Genomic DNA, 19,864 nt, shown 5'->3' with positions numbered 1-19,864 from the left:
AAAATACCGTCTTGCTTTGCAATTAACTGGAAGAAAACACTTTATTTTTATAAATATGATAAAAAGATAATATGATATCTTATTTATTATGATTAACAGTGAAACAGTAGACCTAATGATTTAGTTCCCAAACATCTGACCCTTAAAGGAGATAAGAAATTAAGGAACTAAAAATGAGGATAGAAACTGTGACTTGTTTGCACAAAAGACTTGTAAAATAGTGTGACAACTGTGGCTTTAAATAGATGTTACCAAAGTTCTGCTTTCCTACTGAATTATATGTGTAACACTCAAGGCAATTACTCCAGCCCTCAAGAGCCCAAAAGTGCATCATGTCATAAAATAGAGGTATCTTTTAAAGTCTACAAAGTGACTAAAACTACTAATTAAATTAGAGTAATAGCCAAGTAGTGAGCTCTTTGTAAACAAAACGATGAAATCAAAAGTTACATTTCTGCAACTGCAACTGCCTCTTTTAAAATGTGATGATGCTGAAGTGGCTCAGTAGAAAAAATAGCTTGACATGCCTGCTTTAAGGAAGCTTCTAAGCACAAATGGCAGCATCTTAGGAATCTAGATGCGTTGAAGTTTACTTCCTGAAGCTCAAACCGAGCATCAAATTGGGGCAGAAACTGGACAGAAGTGGTTTGGCTGTTAGTGCTGGACAGGCTGGTAAGAGTAATGAAAAAACTGCTGATTAATGGGAATCCTGCACACAAATAACTCTGGGATTTACAAATCAACCAAGAAAGAGAGGGAAAAAATACCCTCTTTTGAATGCAGATGGAGAACAGCAGCAGACGTCGCTCAAGGTACCACTACTGTCAGCTTAAAACATGTAACAAAAGTTACAATTCACACAGGCTCATCAAAATTGGGCGATAACAGATTGGACAGGTCTCTACTTCAGCTGCAACATTCAGATGGTAGGGTCAGAAATGAGCATAAACAACAAGACAGCATGGATCCATTCTGCTTGGTATCAGCTGTTAAAGCAGGTATTTATTGGTGGTGGGGATATGTTTTCGGCACCAGAGTTAAATCTCTATCTACTTGTGCTGAATATGTGTATCTCTTAATGACTATGATGTGTGTGCCTTCTGATGAGCATCCAACGTCTTGTAATTTTTCACTGTTGCATACGATAACAAAGGATTAACTTAAAGTCTAAAACCCTGAGAACATCAGGTCTGTGGTGTTTAGTACCAGTTCTTCCTGTTCTAAGCAGTCAACTTGACAGTGTTCTTCAAACATATGTGCAACAAAAACAACATCATTTTGTTAAACAGGATTAGCTCACTCTACAATGAATAATCTGTCAGCCAGGGTGGTGTGCCACTACTGATAAACACCAGGGACACAGTGAGCGTGGGTGTATATGTATGCCGTCCTGCGATGTGTGTTTGTCACTTACCGTGGTCATGAGCGAACACCAGGAGGGACATTTCTTTCAGTCTCTGTGCAATCTCTTCATACGGCCCACTGTGCTCTCCTGCTCCATGTGCAATAAACACCAGAGCCCTACGAGAGACGACATAGAAGGAAAAAAGTTAGTTTTCTCAAGAAATTATAGATGCATAACACCTTGGATTTCCTTTCTGAATCTTGCATGAGGAGACAGAAGGTATGCATTCTGCATGGGTGTGGCATCCTTCCTTGATTGATTGATAAGGTCAGAGGAAACGGCTGGAAATAGCCCAAATCTCCTACAGACGGACCCTCCGGCTGAGCGGTGGAGGAATGAAACTGAGTTGCAGGGTGATGGAAGAAAATCATGAGCAAGAGCAGAAAAAGACAAGCTGAGAGTGAAGCAGACTGTGTGTTTAGAGATAACAGCTATCATCCATCTGTCAGTCTGCCTGCCTCTACACACCCCTGCCTGCTGGACTCTAAACACACACATTAGAAGCCATCAAAACACAGCATAACACTTGAATTTAGCAAAACCTGTGACTGCATATTCTTGAAATTCTCTCTAAACAAAAAATAAAGAAAACAAAAAGTGAAAAGGATTCTGATAAGTTTTTTAAATTGTTATCATGTACCTGTTTAACAAGGCTGCTTTGAGAGAGAGTGATTTTATTGGAATGTTTTCACTGAAGTTATGAACTTTCTGACTGCATTTCAAAAGTATTTGTGTTCTGTTAAACACTGTACATTTACTGCTCTGTCTGAGATTGGGATTTTAAGAAATAGACCAAATTAAAGTCTACTCATGCTGAGTAGAACTGAAGACCCAACCTGTGGAAGGCAGCCATGTCCTGGATGCTTGTAGCTGTGCCATACTGGATGATGGACTGAACTAAACAGAGACTTCATGCTACTGTTTAGAGATGATCACCAACAAACACAGCACAGCTGGATTTGATACTGAGATTAAAAATTCACACAGTGCTCTATTAGGAAAAAGCTGACCTAGTTGCCCTGCATTGAATTTATTGATAATGGTGACATTAGGAGGGGCTGAATAAAAATGGACAGCAACTTTTCAAAGTCAGCACTGGTGTATCACATGCAAACTTAATAACGCACATTGGGAAGAAGCATGTAAAGAAGTTTTAAAAGGGGATAAATATGTATGTAAAGCACTGCAGTCCCTTAGGAAGACCTAATGCAGCAGTACACTGTTCACCTGTTATCAAGGTAATGTTCTTTAGAGCACTATCAGTCGTTAGCTTCTCTTTCTTATTCTGGCAAGAATATGAAGTAAAAAACACATCAATTAGTTTAATTGTTAGGAAAAAAAAAGGTGAGGATGAGCTGGTTAGATATGAGTCTCTTTCAGTCTAGGAATGAGGTTACGCACTAGGGGCAGAAGCCTCCAAACCCCACTGTGGACAGATGGGGTGATGAGAGTGGGAAGGAAAAGATCAGAGGGTTCAGGGCAGAGGACAAACACAGAGGAGGAAGAAGGTGAAGTGTTTTGAAAGTTTAGAGCATTAGAAGGAAGGTGTCTGTGTGACCAATCGGAGCCAATAATCCTCCAGCATGGATGAGTTTCTGATATATAGGGACGGAATATTTTCTCAGAAATGTTTTGACTTTTTCATCTTATGACGGTAAAACGTTGTTTAAGCTGCACACACACATGCATATGTCATGTTTTTACTACAAATTTTGGATCAAATTTCTCCTGCACTCATCTCTTCAAACTCAGAGCTGGTTAAAGTTCTTATTTGTATCATATTGTTTATACATCACATAACCCCTGCAGAAATGAATAAACCACCAATAAACCTAAAGTGCTGTTTTTTCCAAAGGTCTCAATTTTTTTTCTTTCGATATAATTCCGTTATCTAGCTTTCTTCTGACTGAAGAAAGCTCCTGAACTTGTGATGCACCAGACTTACATTAACACGTAGTAGACAGTAAAATGGTAATTTTTAACATGCAGATGAGAAATCTGCTTGATTTGTATTGAAAGAACGGAGCTTTTTAGGGCAACATTTGATTTTAGCAAATGTTTAGCGCTTTCTATCAATGCATACTAATCAGGTGCAGCTGAGCGTTCCTCCTCTCTGAGGCATCGGTGGTGCTGAGAAGCCTGCAAGAGCTTCACTAATCAGCAGCAGACAATTAACCCAAATGCATTCAGTGACAGAGGAAGGAGGGAACAAAGTGAAACAAGGAGAAAAAAAGTGAAAGCGTTACGGGTGGGGTGCTGAGGAGGAGTGGAACAGTAGTGGCTGTTCATCAGTAGTTTCATTTCACTCATAGCTCTTTCCCTCCTTCTTTTAGGCTCCAATCGCTCGGAGCTAAGACTTCCTCTGCACTCCAAACGAGCAAACTTGTGTGTGAATGAGTGTCTTTGTGTGAGCATAATGTTCTGCGACACACAACCAGAGGAGCTGCAGCGTATTAGTGGGGCTAATTTAGCTTCGCTGTCAAGGCAACTGTACAGGGAACGGCATGCTGCAGACTCCCACTTTTCTTTTCAAGATTTTCTCCAATTATCGTTTCTTAAGATGTCCCTTTTCCTGTGCTGGATGATCTTATATTTCATCTCTGTCTTTTAATATAAAAAAGCATGAAATAAATTGAATACCATTTTGAGAATACCCACAACCACTGGGCCCCGTTCAGCAACAAACACTGCAGACAGCTCTGTGACATGACTCAGGCATCCTCAGTATGTTGGCTCAGCTACAGAAGGCCTGGTCACTTTTTCCACTTCTCTAAAACTAGCTTGTTAAGACTTGCCAGGAACTTCTTTTGTAATATTCCTTGAAGAAACTAAATTTTTTTATTAACTGTGATGGTATTCCCATAATAGAACCATAGTCTATATATAGATATATATACTGAAGTCATTTGATCAGCTCACCAAATTCAGTTTGAGGTATATTTCAGGTACTAGAGAGTCTTTGAGACAAAACTGCAATATATAAAAAAAATAGACAAAGATAAGCAAACAGCAATTGCTTTAAAATATCACTTCTCTAAACCTGATTATTAGATAAAGTTGGGTTTAATGTAACCAGCCACATTCCTCTGCAGAATCAAGAAGAATCAAAAGAAATTCAAGAAGTGATCAGAAACAATTTCATTAACACCTTTTCATCTGTGACGGATATGAAGACATTTATGTGGCTTTGGGGCTCCACTGATCCAATGGGAGAGGAAATATCCATAAGGGGAAAAAAACTGAATGTTGGTGATCTTCCTTAGAAGTGGCCGGCCTACCAGAATTATTCCAAGAGCTCATCCACAGTCCAGGAGGTCACAAAAACAGCTTGACAGTCTTCTACAGCCAAGCAGGCCTCGCTTGCCTCAGTTTGAGGTATTGTGGAGAATTTTTGCAAATCTTTTAAAAGACCCAACTTCTCCACTTAAAGAAAAAAAAAGCGTCTGAGAGAGAGTACACAAGCCCATTTCTACTCGTGCATGCTCTGTTTAAAAGTTGCTGTTTTCATAGCTCATACAAGCTTACTGTGTCTGAACGCTCTAACCCCTAAATCCCACAATCACTATATAGAGCGGGGACTATATAGTGGACTTAGTTAACTTACTTTCGGACAGATGATCACTGCTTTTTGCTCCCCGTTGGACACGTAACTCCTCCTCCACTACGCAGTGCCTGCGCCATCTTTTTTATTAGTCGCAGCTGTCAGGTAGCAACAGGCTATGGCGACAGCAGGCCGCTTGCTCTCTGCTCAAAGCATTCTGGGATATATCTGCCTCTTCTGAGGCCTTTCTTTTTACACTTCGTAGACGCTTTTTCTCTTACGACCATCGGCCATTTTCAAAGAACCACGGTGAGACAGGTGAGCTTCAATGACTGTCTGAAACCATAGCTCACCACATACGCCTGAAAATGCTCTTGCGCAGAAAAAGATAGCGAACTGGACAAACATGTAGGACGGCCTTACGTAAAGATATCACCAGAATGATTGACAATTAGGAGGACCACTTATTGAGATGATCTACTTAGAAATAAGAGACTGGCCTCTGTACCTTTAATGTCAGTGTTTCTGACTCAACAAGAAGAATTAGACTGACTTAAGAGTTTTAAGCCCAAAACTGCTGCTATTGAAAAAGATCTCAATGACCAATCTTTTTTAGATGCACAGGTCCCCTTCTAAATTGCTTACAAATAATAAGGTTTAAAAGCTGCCTTGTTAAAATTTAGGCTTTAATCCTATTGAGATGTTGTTATATGATTTTTTAAATGTGTTCAAACCTGATGTTACTGAATTAAAACAGTTCTTCAAAGAAGAATGGTACAAAATTCCTCCACCCTGATGTAAAAGACTAATTGCCAGTTATTGCAAATAGCAAGGGTGACATGACTAGTTATGGAGTATTAGGATATAGTGTTAGGATAGCTACCTTTATGCATCCTGTTGGTTTGGATAGCTTTATCCTATGATATATGAAGTTATGGTTTGAAAACTGCTTTTGGTATTTATTTAGGATGTCTTTGTCTAATATTAAGACATGCTTGATAACCTGAGTGTGAAATAAAAGGCAGATATAGAAGGGATCTGTGGGGTAAATACTAACTTTTCACCAGATTTAATAAGTTCTAACTTTTTCTTTAGAGCAAAATGCTTGCTTCATCATCTGCATAACTAATTCCCGTTCAGACCTGTACTGATTACGTAAAGCTGGAAAACGTTCAGGTTTTAGTTCTTTTTGAAGGATCCTCTCTTTTAACTGCCTCTTCTGTCATGGGAACTGGAGAGCTACTTGTCTCTCACACAGCTTCCGCTGCTGGAACAACGTGGCATAGAATAAGTCCTATTAAAACCCCCAGAGAGTGAGAGACAGGTTGTGGCTCCCACTGCTTTAACATGGGGCTGGTCCAAAGGACCACAGGCTTTAAACAAAGCCACTGCCCTAATCCGCCTTATGTAATGCTAGTGGGGTACAACAAGGTTAGGAGATTTGTATGGCTCTCAGTGGTCCCACCATCACTGGTGAGCTGCATGCATTTAGATACCAGATTATACAGCCGTTTCCTGATGCTACTACTGATGAGATTTGGCATATTTCTATTCCCTCATCTTCAATTAGTCACTAGTGAAAAATATTGTAATAAGAAGGGCAGATAGATGATTTAGAGCGAGACATTTTTTATTTTTAATTATTAGCCCCATTGGCGCCAATCAATTAAAAAAATATATTTTTGCTGTACCATAGTACAAAAATGTTGTTGTTTGACAATCAAATCACTTCCTTGAATAAATCAATATGATTTAAGCTGTATATCTTAAATGTTAGTTGCTTTTTTCAATATTTCTCCAGCTAGTCTCCCATCGTGGAGGCAGACATCTTTAAGTTATGGCAGCACAGAGCAGACAAACTAGTGACTGTGGAGATCACCATTACAAGTTAGGCCGCAGTCACGTTGCAATGAAAAAAAGATATAAAAATAAGTAAAGATGTATCAAATTAATTGTATCTATCCTTAATTTGAGTAGGTAAATAAGATGATCTGCCAATTGAATTTGCTTTTTTTTAATCTTACAATAAGATATTTAGATAATATGCACTTGAAATAAGACAATGCAAAAGTTTTTTTTGTTTTTTTTCCTTATTTCAAGTGTTAATTGTCATGTTCCATTGGCAAAGTGTCTGACTTACCTCCTCAATTTAGAAAAAAAAAAAGACTTATTTAGATTACTTTCTTTTTGCAGTCCTGTTATGAAGACGACCGGGGTTGTGGGGTGGCTCGTGTTGCTGCAGTCTGATCATTAGATGTCGCTGAAATTTACACACTGTGGCTTTAAACACATTTCACATGTAAGGCTGCTACAGTATTTTTGTATGTTGCGCAGCCCTTTATGCAAATAGATGATTTTTATTACTTCGTTTCTGAAATTTACACTGGAAAAACGATCTAGAAATAAGTAAAAAGTTCTGAAATTGAATATTTAGCCTTAATTTGAGTAGGTAAATAAGATGATTTGAAAATGAAATGAGATATTTTACTCTTAAAATGATATAGTTCGATTATATGCACTTGAAACAAGACAATACAATGTTTCTTTTCTTTTTTTCTTATTTTACATGTAAATTGTGTTGTTCCATTGGCAAAGTGTCTCAATTACCTCCTCAATTCAAGAAAGATTGCACTTATTTTAAGAAAAAAATGACTTATTTAGATTTGAGTTTTTTGCAGTGTAGAAATAAATTGGCAAAAAAAATACAGTATAAAAGACCCAAAGAGGCTGAGAGGAAACTCAAGTCTCCTTAATTCAATAGTTGTCAGAACCATTTAAGACTCATTCAGTCTGATTTCCCAGGTGGCAGGAAGATTTGATGCACTTGGAGCCAAAAAAATAATGGATAAGAGAAAAACTGTAAGACAGCTGCAAAATGAGGCAGTTTGACAGGTAGAAAGTGAGTGTGACAAAGCAGTAGAGAAAATGATGCTGGTGTCTACCCTTACTACCCTGGTGTTGAAGTATGCTGAGCAGAGACGGAAAGAAAGACAAGAATCAGGAAATTGCTGCATGATGTAGAGAAATGGAGGTAGACAAGTTGTTGAGGCAGGAATGCTTCAACCAGTGGACCGAGGAATGCTGAAAACTTCCATATTTTATCTATTCCTCAGCACAGGTACGTTTTTCCACAAACTTATCAGAAAAATAAGTGAATCACACCATCCATTCCTACATAGATTATTTTCCTCCGCCTCTGGGGTAACTCTGCAGGTGAAACTCTCCAGTAAACTGAAACCAGATTCTGCATTTTTAGGGTCATGATCCATAACGAATGACTTGATTTCTTACCTTGAACAGATCAGAGCAGCATCTAACAATCTTTCTCCTGCTCCATTCCACCTTCACTGGTTGAACAAACTTCCTAGAAGCCATCAAAACCACATTATCTCTAAAAACCAAAGGATGTGAACAAAGTGACTTCAATTCTATCAGTGAAGATCAAAAACAGCACTAGCAATAAAGGGAAGGTCTGACAGAATCCTAAAAGCATCAGAAACAAACTCCTCTTTGTCTTCAGAAAGCTAACAATCTGTTTACTGTTTACTCTTGAATACAAGCATTGGATATTCCTTTAACACGTCCTCTGTCCCACCATAGCAGCACAGTCATGCTCCCCATGACTTTGCTTTAGCATTTAGCTACAAAACACAGTAAATCTTCCTACCGATACTAGGAAGTGTGATCCCTCTCTAACAGAAACATACCTGCTGATTGCAAGCACTGGAAAAATGATCTAGAAATGAGTAACAAAGTCTTAAATTAAGTGTATTTACCCTTAATTTGAGTAGGTAAAAGAGATAGTTTGCCGATGGAATTGTAAATTTAGTAATTTTTACTATTTTTCAAGGCTGCACATTTAAAAAATATGAAATTGTCCAGAGAGCTGTTCCAAACGAAATTTATTTTTGTTTTACACTTGTGTAAACAAAATGACAAATAAAGTCTGTCTAAGTCTAAGTCTAAAGAAATGCATTTAAATAAGACAATTCAATTGTGTTTTCTTATTTTAAATGTGAATTATCTTGTTCCATTGGCAAAATGTCTCTTTTTTCCTCCTAAATCCAATAAAAAGTGCATTTATTTTAGGAAAAAAAAGACTTATCTAGATGATGATTTTTTCTGGTGTTCAGCACCTCCAGAGGAATGTATTACTGAATATCTTCTGCAAACGCTGTCATTGTATATTAGTGTTAGGAGGATGCCTATACTTCAGTCAAATGACACCAAAACACAAAAATAAAAAAAATGTATTCACTGTATAAAGAAATTAATTCTCACTACTTAAAAACCTACATTAGTTCCTGATAAATTGCCCGTTTACAGTCAGCGGGCACCTCAGGTAGATAGATGCCATTAGTCGGGCATAATTTACGCTGAAGTGCTCCTGCAAAGTACCAATATGATGAAAGCGTCTTCTGCAAGCACAGTGGCGAAATTAAACTTCCTAAAAAGACTCAAACACAAAGATGAAGGGAAACCTACTGTGTGTGTATGGATGGGGGGGTGAAAGCTGTCATGCATGCAAAGAGGATGTGAAAAGGTTACAAATATACAATCCGCTGTTATGTTCAAGTTGGGGACGGTTAACTTAAGTCAAATATCTGCTAGAAGCCTGTTAATGATTGCAGAATATCCTGCGCCTGTCTCGCTACCTTTTACCCACTTCCTGTAAAAAAAGGAGACCATTCAGAAGCTTTATAGGGACCTTTTTTTCTTTAAAATATATACCATAATGATTTGGTCTAAAAGTAAAGTTTGCATTAGTTTGTCTCTCTAAATATTCTGATGAGCAAAAAAAACATGTAAAACATGGTAATGTCAGTAAAGCAACCTGGGATGATTTGTTAATGTTGACCCCTGGACACTTTATTTTTCAGGTTTTTGTTGTTTTCAGTAAGTAGTGTTGTAGATATGTTATTGATATGTGATGTGTGAATTGATCTTTAAATTTAAATTTTAAGACTTTTATTTTTTGCTAACATTCAACCAGTCAAACAGACTTGTAATAATAGACAATGGCACATTTATATAATTGTTTTGTTTATTGTAATTATCTTCCTGTCAGAAAATAAACTACAAGAAAGTAAGAATTTCAAAGTTCTTTATTGGCCATTTTTGATCCTTCTGGTATCCATGTACACCAAGATTTAAAAAGAAAAACTTGCTGAAAAACACTATGCTTCTTGTGACATTATTCCCACAGCTTTATGAAGTTGGATGGATTAAATAGTTTAGCACTGTAGGTCAGCTGGCTGATAGAAGGTTTCTGATTTTCTGCTTGGCTTTTATGAAAAGATTTCAGCTTAACAACATAACAAAGACAGTCAGGGAGGGGAAACTGAATGTTATTCTCTTTTGTTGTAACAGAAAATTGGACAAAGACTCAAAACCTGACTAATAAATAGGCTATTTGCTCTTCACACCTTTATCACTTCATTGAGAAAAGAGTAGTGAAAATATATTTCTGCCCATGAAGCACTTTAAAACTATTTATTCTATATATTAAAATCGAAAAAATCAAAAGATGTGGTTATACAAACATAACAACAGATATGGTTAATCTTTTCAGCAGCTCCAGAAATAAAAGATGAAGCTTTTCTATGTTTAAAGGTACACTAGCAAACTTTAAATACCCTCAAATTACACAGAACTACACCGATCTCAAAGTGAACTTTAGATATGTTTTTTTGAGTGGGAGAAAAATTATTTTTAAACAATAAGCCTGGTGGGTGCAGGTGTTTTATCATTTTACAGTCACTGTTTTTGCTCCTGCATTTGCGCATCGAATCCGTGAGTAGGATCAAAGAAAGGTCATACTGAATGCTCTGCTTGGGCTTTTCCCTTTTAATCGCTGCAATTGTTTCCATGTATGATTTATTTCTCCTTTTCACTGTCTGGAGTTGATGGATAATTATCTCTCTGTATCATACTTGGTCAAAATGTAAACAGCATCATAATAAACTGTAGTAGTGGGAATAAAAAATAACCTGATGTCAAAGAAAAGTAGGTGGCTTAAAGGTATAGTGGAGGATTTTTGTGAATTCTTGAAAAGACCTATCCTCTCCACTTTAAAGAAAAAATGCACATGCACAACCCTGTACCCACTCCTGTGGACCACCTATTAAACGCACCTATTAAATGCAAGAGCATGCACAAGCCTCGTGCATGCTCTGTTTAAAAGTTGCTGTTTTCATCGCTCATACAGGCCTACTTTCCAAAAGATTTTCAGTTTTTCCACGATGTCAGACTCACCACCGGTGAGTGAAAATAGTGACGAGCCCGTAGGACGGCCTTAAGTAAACATATCACCAGAATAATTGACAATAAGTAGGACCACTTACCTTTAAATATCTACCCTGCTGATGAAAAATAAGCTGCTTATTTTTAACATGTAATCAACTCCATGGTGTTTGACTCACTTTTGCAAATTGCTAATCAACCACCTTTTTGAGGAAAAACAAGAAATAGCTTGAAGGAATTACTTTGTGATATTCTTTGAGTTCTGTGTATATCAAGAAAAATAAGTATTTCTTACTTGTTGCAAAAAAATCTGCTTTATAAACTAATGCAGGGGTATATTAAATCCTAGTGTTTTACATTATTTAAAGATCTTTCTGCTTAAACTGCAACTGTTGCCTGACTTCTTATATAAACAATTTAATGGCTGTTTACAGATAAGGATCTGATGTAAATCATCATCTAAGTATGTGGATCTATCATGTATGTAACAGGAAACCTTCAGTTCTTTCTGATTAAAGAGAAAGAACACAGCATACCATTAGGTTGGGGATTCAACCACAACTTAGCAATTTAAAGACAACCACTCCACCACCAAACATTAACAATTTACCATAAGGGAAGAAAAACTTTTGAAATTGCAGTTGTCAATCTTCCATCAGTGTAGAGCGGCTGAAGTTTTGAAGCTAACAAAACATAAAGTATCTAACTGTAATTACATAAGCCACAAACCCAATAAAATGAGCCTGAGTGAGGAATTTAACCATCCTATTAAAGTTTAACTGAAGTTTCTGTTGCTTTCTCATGCTAGAAGCCCATCTATTTACTTAAAAATAAACAATTCTTATCCAAAATTAGTGTTATCCGTTCCATTGTAACATGCCTGATGTTAAATATAAGTAAAATCATAAACCTCATAGGGGCTCCTCAGTTTCTCTTTATTGTGCCTGCTGGCAGATTTGGCAGGTTTACTGGTTGACCTCCAAGTGAGAGCGCGCCTACAGAAAACATATCAAGCTGCAGCTTTAAAAACAGCCAGATCACGGGGATATTTTTGATCCTGCACTAATCCAACCTCTAACTGTAGCTGTAAGGGAAACTCTGATCTGTGCTGATGAACCAGTGGAAGGTAATAAACTAAAGATGGATTTAGCTTGACTGCCTTGTTTTAGTCCACAGTGGCATTGTGGGTAATTATAAAGTCCAATGTTTGTCTCATCGGCCATAGTTACACAAAAACAACACCTCTGTGTTTGCAGCTCAAGTCTACAGACATAAACGCAAAGGTATACAAGCAGCTCTGTGTGCAAACATGGAGTTAATCAAGAATGACTGCACTGTAAACACACACACACATATTTACAGATGTGGCTGTAAACAATAATTCTCCTCTACAGCCGACAGAAAACAAACCGTCTCCTTAATGAAATGTGTTAGCAGAGTGTGATCTGTAACATCCCAATCCCAGTAGCTCTCCAGTTTGTGTGGAAACGTTTTCTGTCCTGCATTTCTCACGCTGCTGTAGACACATTTGTGAATGCTGCAGAGGACTTTAAAACCTGAGACCGCATGCCTGAAGAGAGGCCTATAGCAGCAGGCTGGGGGACATATCAGAGCTGCAGTGAACTAGTCAGAAGTGCTGTTTTAATTTCTTCGTGACTAGACGTCAGTTTGGCAAAGACACAATGGTGTTATTTATCCAACAGAGTTCTTGTCTTCCAACTGGTGCCTATTCTAATATACTTGACTAGTTTTTGATGCATAGAGAAATCAACCAATGAAGGAAACAGGTCAATTTTCAGCTCGATTGTCCCCAAACAGTTCTGTAGGAAACTCAGAAATCATTGACCGTAAAAAGAGGAACCAGGTAGAGGTAATCCAATCCAATCCAATCCAATTGTATTTGTTAAGCACTTAAAAAACAACCACAGCTGAGCAAAGTGCTGTACAGAATAAATAAATAAATAAATAAAACATAGAAAAAAAGGGTAACAAGAACTATGTTACTAAGGAAAAAAGAACAGTGTTAGCTATGTTTAGGATCAATGAGGTGTTTGAGAATGAAGTGAGTAGAAGCAGAAAAAGATTTAAAAAGAACTGTCTGCTGTTAATTAAAGCTGCAAGAGAACAAGAGAGAGTTTACCCTTCAGCAGACAACAGGAAGGCAGCAAATTTTACAACAAAAGTGCCTTTGTTCAACCCTTTGAGATTAAAATCTCTGTTATTGAGCATGCATAAGACGATTTCCGCTTTTTAAAATATATTTTCGAATAAAAGGATCTAGAATTGTTTCAATACATAGACGGAGGCTGCTGCTAACATAATTGACCATTTTAACTGTTTACACTGTAATTATCTTGAAAGGGCAAAACATTTATTTTTTTCTAGAAAGTCTGCGGAGAATTTGGTTTTAAAATATTATGGATTAGTTCTTATGGATTAATTATAGAGTGGATATCAGTTTTGTCAGACTTTACAAAAAGCAACAAATCTCTGAACAGTGCAGCTCTGTTATTTGAGTTTTAAAGGGGAACACCGTTTTTTCTTTACATTGGGCCCTTGATTTTATGTTATTACATCATGTTCTACTCACCCATATCAGTTTTGTGTCATTTGGAGTCCTTCTGAAGATATTCTGTTTTGTAATCCAAGTAACGTCTTCCTATGGGCAGATGACTTGAAGGCACAAACTAAACTGTTCATAATTTATTCTTTATGGTACGCCAACATTCATAACATGTAGGCGAATCACTGTCCCTGAGACATCCGCGGTTAAATTTTTTTTATATTTATATATTTTTTAAAACAAAACGGTACGTGTATGACGTCATCTGCGCGTCGGACTGGAGTTGTGACAGGCAGCCCGGGCCAGAGGCGGCTACGCTCTACCCCTTCTATTCATTCCTCTAGCTAATCTGAATCGTTCAATTCCATTTCAAGACAGAGATCATCTGTGGTACTAGCACTAGACATCTTCCAGTAAAACTAGCAGCAGTTCAGCGGACAGGAAGAATGAACAGTAGCCAGCGTGCACGGATGACGTCATACACACGCCGCTTTGCTTTTAAAAAATATAAATATAAAAAATATAACCGCGGATGTCTGGGGGATAGTGATTCGACTACATGTTATGAATGCTGGCGTACCATAAAGAATAAATAATGAACAGTTTAGTTTGTGTCTGCAAGTTGTTGCCCATAGGTAGACGTTACTTGGATTACAAAACCGAATATCTTCAGAACGCCTCCAAATGACACAAAACTCATATGGGTGACTAGAACATGGTGTAATAACATAAAATCAAGGGGCCAATGTAAAACAATATGGTGTTCCCCTTTAATGCTCCCCAGCATTATATTGCTATTACAGTCCTGTTTGTCTCACCAAACTTTATTAATAAGCTGCGTTTTTTTAAAACCATGAACTGTACAATTAAAATAATTCAGCGGTAATTTATCTGGCTTTCTAAAGACCATGTGCATAACAACATAAATTTGCATTTTGACTTAGAAAGTGAGCCAAATATCCAGACCCAGCCTTTTAAGAACAGGGTCACAACCCAAAATAAGTAAGCATATGGTCTGTTATCACCAAGAAGGGATTAACACAATTAAAATGTGAAGACAATGGGTAAATGTTCCAGTTTTCCCACAGATTAGTCCTTATTTTCGTCTACACTGACGTCTATTACTGACTGGTTTTTATTGTTTAAACCTCTAAGATGTCCTAACAGCAAAGTTCCAGTCAACAGGTGTGAGTTAATAAATAAGTTATTAGAAATTATTGAAATAGACAGTTCTTCAGAACTGATTAAAAATTCACATTTAATTTTTATTTGAGGTCAAATAGCTCAGACCTGCAGAGAACACTAACAGGGTGCATTTACTGTGGGTTAAAAGCATGTATAATTACCAAACAGAGAACCCTGCAGTCAGCTGAATCCTCAGATCAACCGTCTGTTAAGTCACGTGACTCCATGACATAAAAATGGCACGTGCTTTGAATTACTGGTAACTTGACAGGATCGTAAATGAATGAAGAATGAATGCAGGTCGATTAAGTGGAGAGTGTTTCTATTGATTTTGGCAATAATCGCAGCATGGCTGTCATTTTCTCCCCCCCTCCTCCTTACTGACCTTGGCGGACTTTCGGGCTCCCAGTAGCGGCAGAACAGGTGCAGTCCGTCGGCGTTGACGATGTGCCGCAGCTCGGTGTAAGGGACTCCCTGCGGGCTTCGCCGCGGAGCATCTCCCGGCTCTGGCATGGAGGGCTGGTCTGCAACACAGACACGAAGCAGCGATGACAGCACGTCGCTGCCGCCGTAGAGGTAGCAGCTGAAGGCGGCGACCAGCAGACATGCTGCGGTAGTCAAGGCGTTCATCTTTTAGTGTTTTAGGAAATTGTTTTGATGTCTTTATCGCGCGAGGCTGTGAGCGTGGTGTTACGCGGTATTTGGTGGTCAGTCTGGATCTAACGCGGAGCTGCGCGCGCTCAAACAACACACACACGGACAGGCGCGCGCACAGAGGCGATGTTGTCATGGATGTTACGTCACAGGACCATATGGTCTGTTCACTGCAAACTGGCTCTGCATGTCTCCCAATCTCTCTTTACACTGCCCTATTTCTAATCCGGTTTAAAATCATTCTATAAACTGCTTTGTGCATCATCCATACTGCGCACATACAGATGAATGACTTAGAAATTAATTATTTTTGTACAACAGAATTTTAATGTATGCATTTCAGGTCACAAAATTTTAATTTATTGCAAATATTCAACTTTTTTTAGTCTTCACTTATTCAACAATACATCTACCTTATTCTTTCAGGTGAAACTGGGTGGAGTGGGACAGTACAATCCTAAACTCAATGTTTGTATTTACAATAAATAGAGACAGATATGGGCGCAACTGTTATCTATATAAGATAAACAAACCTACTTGTCTTTCTTGTTAAGTGACCTGACAGGAAGGAAGCGCCCCATTTTCCTTATAAGGTCAACGTTTCGAGGAATTGATTTCTTTCATTCCGGGCACAGAAAGCCCCCAATCATCTTTATAATTTTTTGACAGCCAACGCATTTTAAAGCAAGTCTAAACTGAATTGGATCTTGCGCTCACAGTTCTATAAATGTTCGCATCTTTGCGCATACCCCACCTTGGAGGGGGGGCGGCATGTGCTTTGAGGTTTTATTTGTTTACTGAGGAGACTCTAACGGGAAAATGCTGTTCTGGTGGCATGCGTGCGTAAAACCTCGCGTTTGTTTACTGCTGGGGTCCGAAATCCCCAACCCAAAGGCTTGGTGGAGGTCTCGTGGTGCACTGAACAGGAGCTGAAGCGCAAAAATGACTGTTCTTCAGGTGACTTGACATTTAAACCTTGCGTTAATCAATAAACCGAACCGCTGAACATATGGCCCCCTGTGCATAATAGGAGCAGTGGGTGTAATGTGCGCTTTGGCAACATCAGCATCATTGTCTTCATGATATAAAGGCACAAAAATCCTAGAAATATGTGCAAATCTTTAACTTAGACCGAAAAGGCTGTTCGCGCTGGTGACTCTGTCCCACAGACGCGCGCTGAACGCGTACAGGGTGAATTGTTATACGAATATTAATGGATAATTAAGATCAACCAACCTGCAAAAGGAGCGTCTGAGGCGAAGTTTCAGCTCCAATGTAGGTGTCTCCCTGCTGTTTCTCTATCGCTGTTTAAAGCGCACTTCTTTTGCCTCCAGTAAAGAAAGCAGTGAGCGACGCGAGCGGGGGAAACTAAATAACTGTTCATACACACATCCTTTCCTCGCAGCTCTCTTTCTCAGAAACGCACACATACAGATTTCCCCAGAGGCAGAGATGCAGTTCCTCTGTCCCTCCCTCAGTTTAGCCTCATTTACAGTTTAGGAGGACGCAGCATGCTTGCGCCCACATGGTTCCCATTTGTGCACACCAGGCGCATATTATGCGTTTAATAATTGTCATGCCTGTCTCTCTCTCTCTGCTGTTACCCCACATTCTTTAAAGAGAGTTTACCTTATGAGGGAGTTATTTTTTTCTTGTTTATTTTTTATTTTTTTTTGCAATAATCTGAAGCAAGAAACTGTTTGGCTTATGCAACCATTGGTTGTTTTTGTTTTGGTGAGGTTTTTATTTTGGTCACATTTGTAGATATCTCTTTATCTCACAATTTAGGTTTTCTCATTTAACTTTACAAAATCTTCAAAGGTTAACAGAACAGAATATTTGAGGAGCAGTACAAGGACAACAGACATCAGAATGCCTGTACTAAGCATAAATAAAGCAAAAATAAATATAAGAATAAATAGCAAATGGTAATAAGTGTGTTATTCTTAAATAATAAATAGTTTTTACTCATTAAGCAGGAAAAGAGAAATCTAATAGTATGAAGGTTTCAAAATGAACCTTCAAAAAGATTTGAAATTCTGCATTTTGTTAAGTGGCAGTTATAGACTGAATTTACCAGGGGCCCAAGGGTAGGGCCAGGGTTTTTTCATGGGGGGAACAGAAAAAAAGAAAGGTACAACAAAACAGGGCGAATTCATCGTTTATTGCCTCCAAGGAACCAAAGAGCCATTTGCAGCCTGGAAACCTGTTGAAGCTGAATAAATCCCCTTGAAACTAAAAGCGCAACAACTTTATTTATATCATTGGTAAAATCAAACAGTTAGTATAAAATATTTTATCGGTCCAAGGTTCCAAAACATATAAAGGGGCCATGACTAATTCTACTTGTGCACTGACCCTTTTGACCCCAGTCTAGAATCACCCATGATTTTAAATATTGATAGTGGTCAGTATCCTTTATCAATAAAGGGAGCAATATCTGCCCTCAGATGCAAACACCATATAAGATGCTAAAAGAAAGTAAAATTGGTTGTTACTAAATTTACTTTAAGTCATCAAACTCCTTTCAAGTTTTGTAGTTTGTTTCATCCATTTAAAATATTTCAAATCAATCAGCTGAGGATCCAGAAGAAACAACATTGGTTTTTGGTTTTATTCTCAATTTTGGAACACATGAAACATCAAACCTTATTTCAAAGAGAATATTTTCTTGAATATCATATGATAAATTAGGTCTGGGTTTTTTTTTTTTATGTTTTATTTTAGTATAGACTGAATTTATGTTTGCAGGGTCTACTTTTCTCCAAAATTTGGAAAACTGAAATTACTTAATAGCCAACCTTATTTTTTTTTACAGCAAGGATTACAAGTATTCTCCCTATGATATCCTGCGTTTTTCTTTTAATTGTTAGCATTCAATGATATATAAACTACCACATATCTGCACCAGAGAAAAGAAAAACCTGTTAAATTCCTCCAAACACTCATTATCACTAAACCTATAACTGCTTTCTGTTGTTCTTAGGTCCTCCTCCAGGTTAATTGGATCTTCACATCCATTTGTAGATGTGTACCAGAGCTAAGAACTAAGAGCTAAAAGAAAACCAGGGAAAATACAATGAATCATTTAGTGATACCTGATCAGTGGAGGTCCTCTTGTAAATGGTACGTGGAGCAACCCTTGACATGTTTGTTAGTAGCTTTTTGTCTGATATGCAGAATCACACAGAAAACCAGTGGATTTGAGAGTTTTATTTACAAAATGCAACAAAAATCTGGAAGCAGAGAACTGCAGGAAGTCAGCTGAACTTTCTGGTTGCTCTGAAGGGAGAAAGCCGGCTAATCAGGAGGGAGTTGGTTAATGACAACTGATTGATTTTCTTAGTTAAGAGATGCAGGGAAGGTAGCATGGATCTGTAGAGGTTTGTTTCAGTGGGTTTTGCAGGCTGTACCCCAGAGGTCCAGGAGAAGACTGAGAACTGCTGCATACAGGTAAGACCTTTTCTATGAAGATAGGAAATGAACTGAGGTCCACTGGTTGCCTGGAACAATTACACACCTCTCTAGATTAGAAGGGATTCACAAAAAGACAGATTTCAACAAGAAAGACATTCCTGGGTTAGATATTTGGCTGGAATACCATCAGGGTAAATAATCCAGTGAAGAGAGATAAGCCTACAGTACACCTCAGTTAATACGCACTTGCCCCTTTGATTGAGAAATGTTCTCAGGTGTGCAGCAACACATCAGCAAAGATCCTCTCTGTGATAGGAAGCTCACTCACACCAAAAAAACCTCAAAACCCAGGCAAACCTCACAATCCTCTTCTGTTATCCCCACGTTACCAAGTACAAATCCATCCTGAGAAAAATAAAATGAAACCTCTAGAAATAAATGCAAACTGAAAAAAAAAGACAAAGTATTGCTCATGATGGGCTGGATAAACTTCAGCTACAATAAAAAAATCAGCATTATCCCTTTTTTAACACTAATGCGGAACTTCAACCCCACCAATTTAAATGGAACTTTAGGTTTTAATGGTCTGCATGTTTGTTTGTTTGTTTTTTTACAGTATGCCGAGACTGTTTATGTTCGCAGATTTTTACTTATGAACAGTCTAAATACAGCAATAAAGATTTTTAACTGAAAAAAGAAACAATGCACTCCATACTCTTTAAAATAAGCATTGATATTACTCTTTGATCTATAAACAAATCATTGTTGATGACTTAAACATCATCATCCACCATCTGTACTTTTTTAGGATAATCACAGTAGAAGAGGGTGAATATTCCCACAGTTTTTTTGTTTG

At 37.9% G+C, this 19,864-nt stretch overlaps 1 protein-coding gene across 2 annotated transcripts in view; it reads right to left on the bottom strand.

Moving 5' to 3' along the window:
- Nucleotides 1–17,103, bottom strand: part of mgll (monoglyceride lipase) — a 41,728-nt gene extending 24,625 nt beyond the window's left edge. The window contains exons 1-3 of one of the 2 annotated variants that reach the window (XM_015396844.1): nt 16,828–17,103; nt 15,323–15,461; nt 1,415–1,521 (exon numbers count right to left, since the gene is read on the bottom strand). In XM_015396844.1, coding sequence (XP_015252330.1) covers nt 1,415–1,521; nt 15,323–15,450 — 235 coding nt within the window. In that variant the 5' untranslated portion in view covers nt 15,451–15,461; nt 16,828–17,103. Of the gene's footprint in view, nt 1–1,414; nt 1,522–15,322; nt 15,654–16,827 lie in introns of those variants that run through there. The other variant, XM_015396843.1, reaches the window with a different exon arrangement.
- Nucleotides 17,104–19,864: the final 2,761 nt, after the last annotated feature.

Source organism: Cyprinodon variegatus, unplaced genomic scaffold (genome assembly GCF_000732505.1).
Source record: "Cyprinodon variegatus isolate N-32 unplaced genomic scaffold, C_variegatus-1.0 Scaffold824, whole genome shotgun sequence".
In the NCBI taxonomy this organism is placed as follows: domain Eukaryota; kingdom Metazoa; phylum Chordata; class Actinopteri; order Cyprinodontiformes; family Cyprinodontidae; genus Cyprinodon; species Cyprinodon variegatus.
This window is presented reverse-complemented; position numbering and strand designations above follow the sequence as displayed.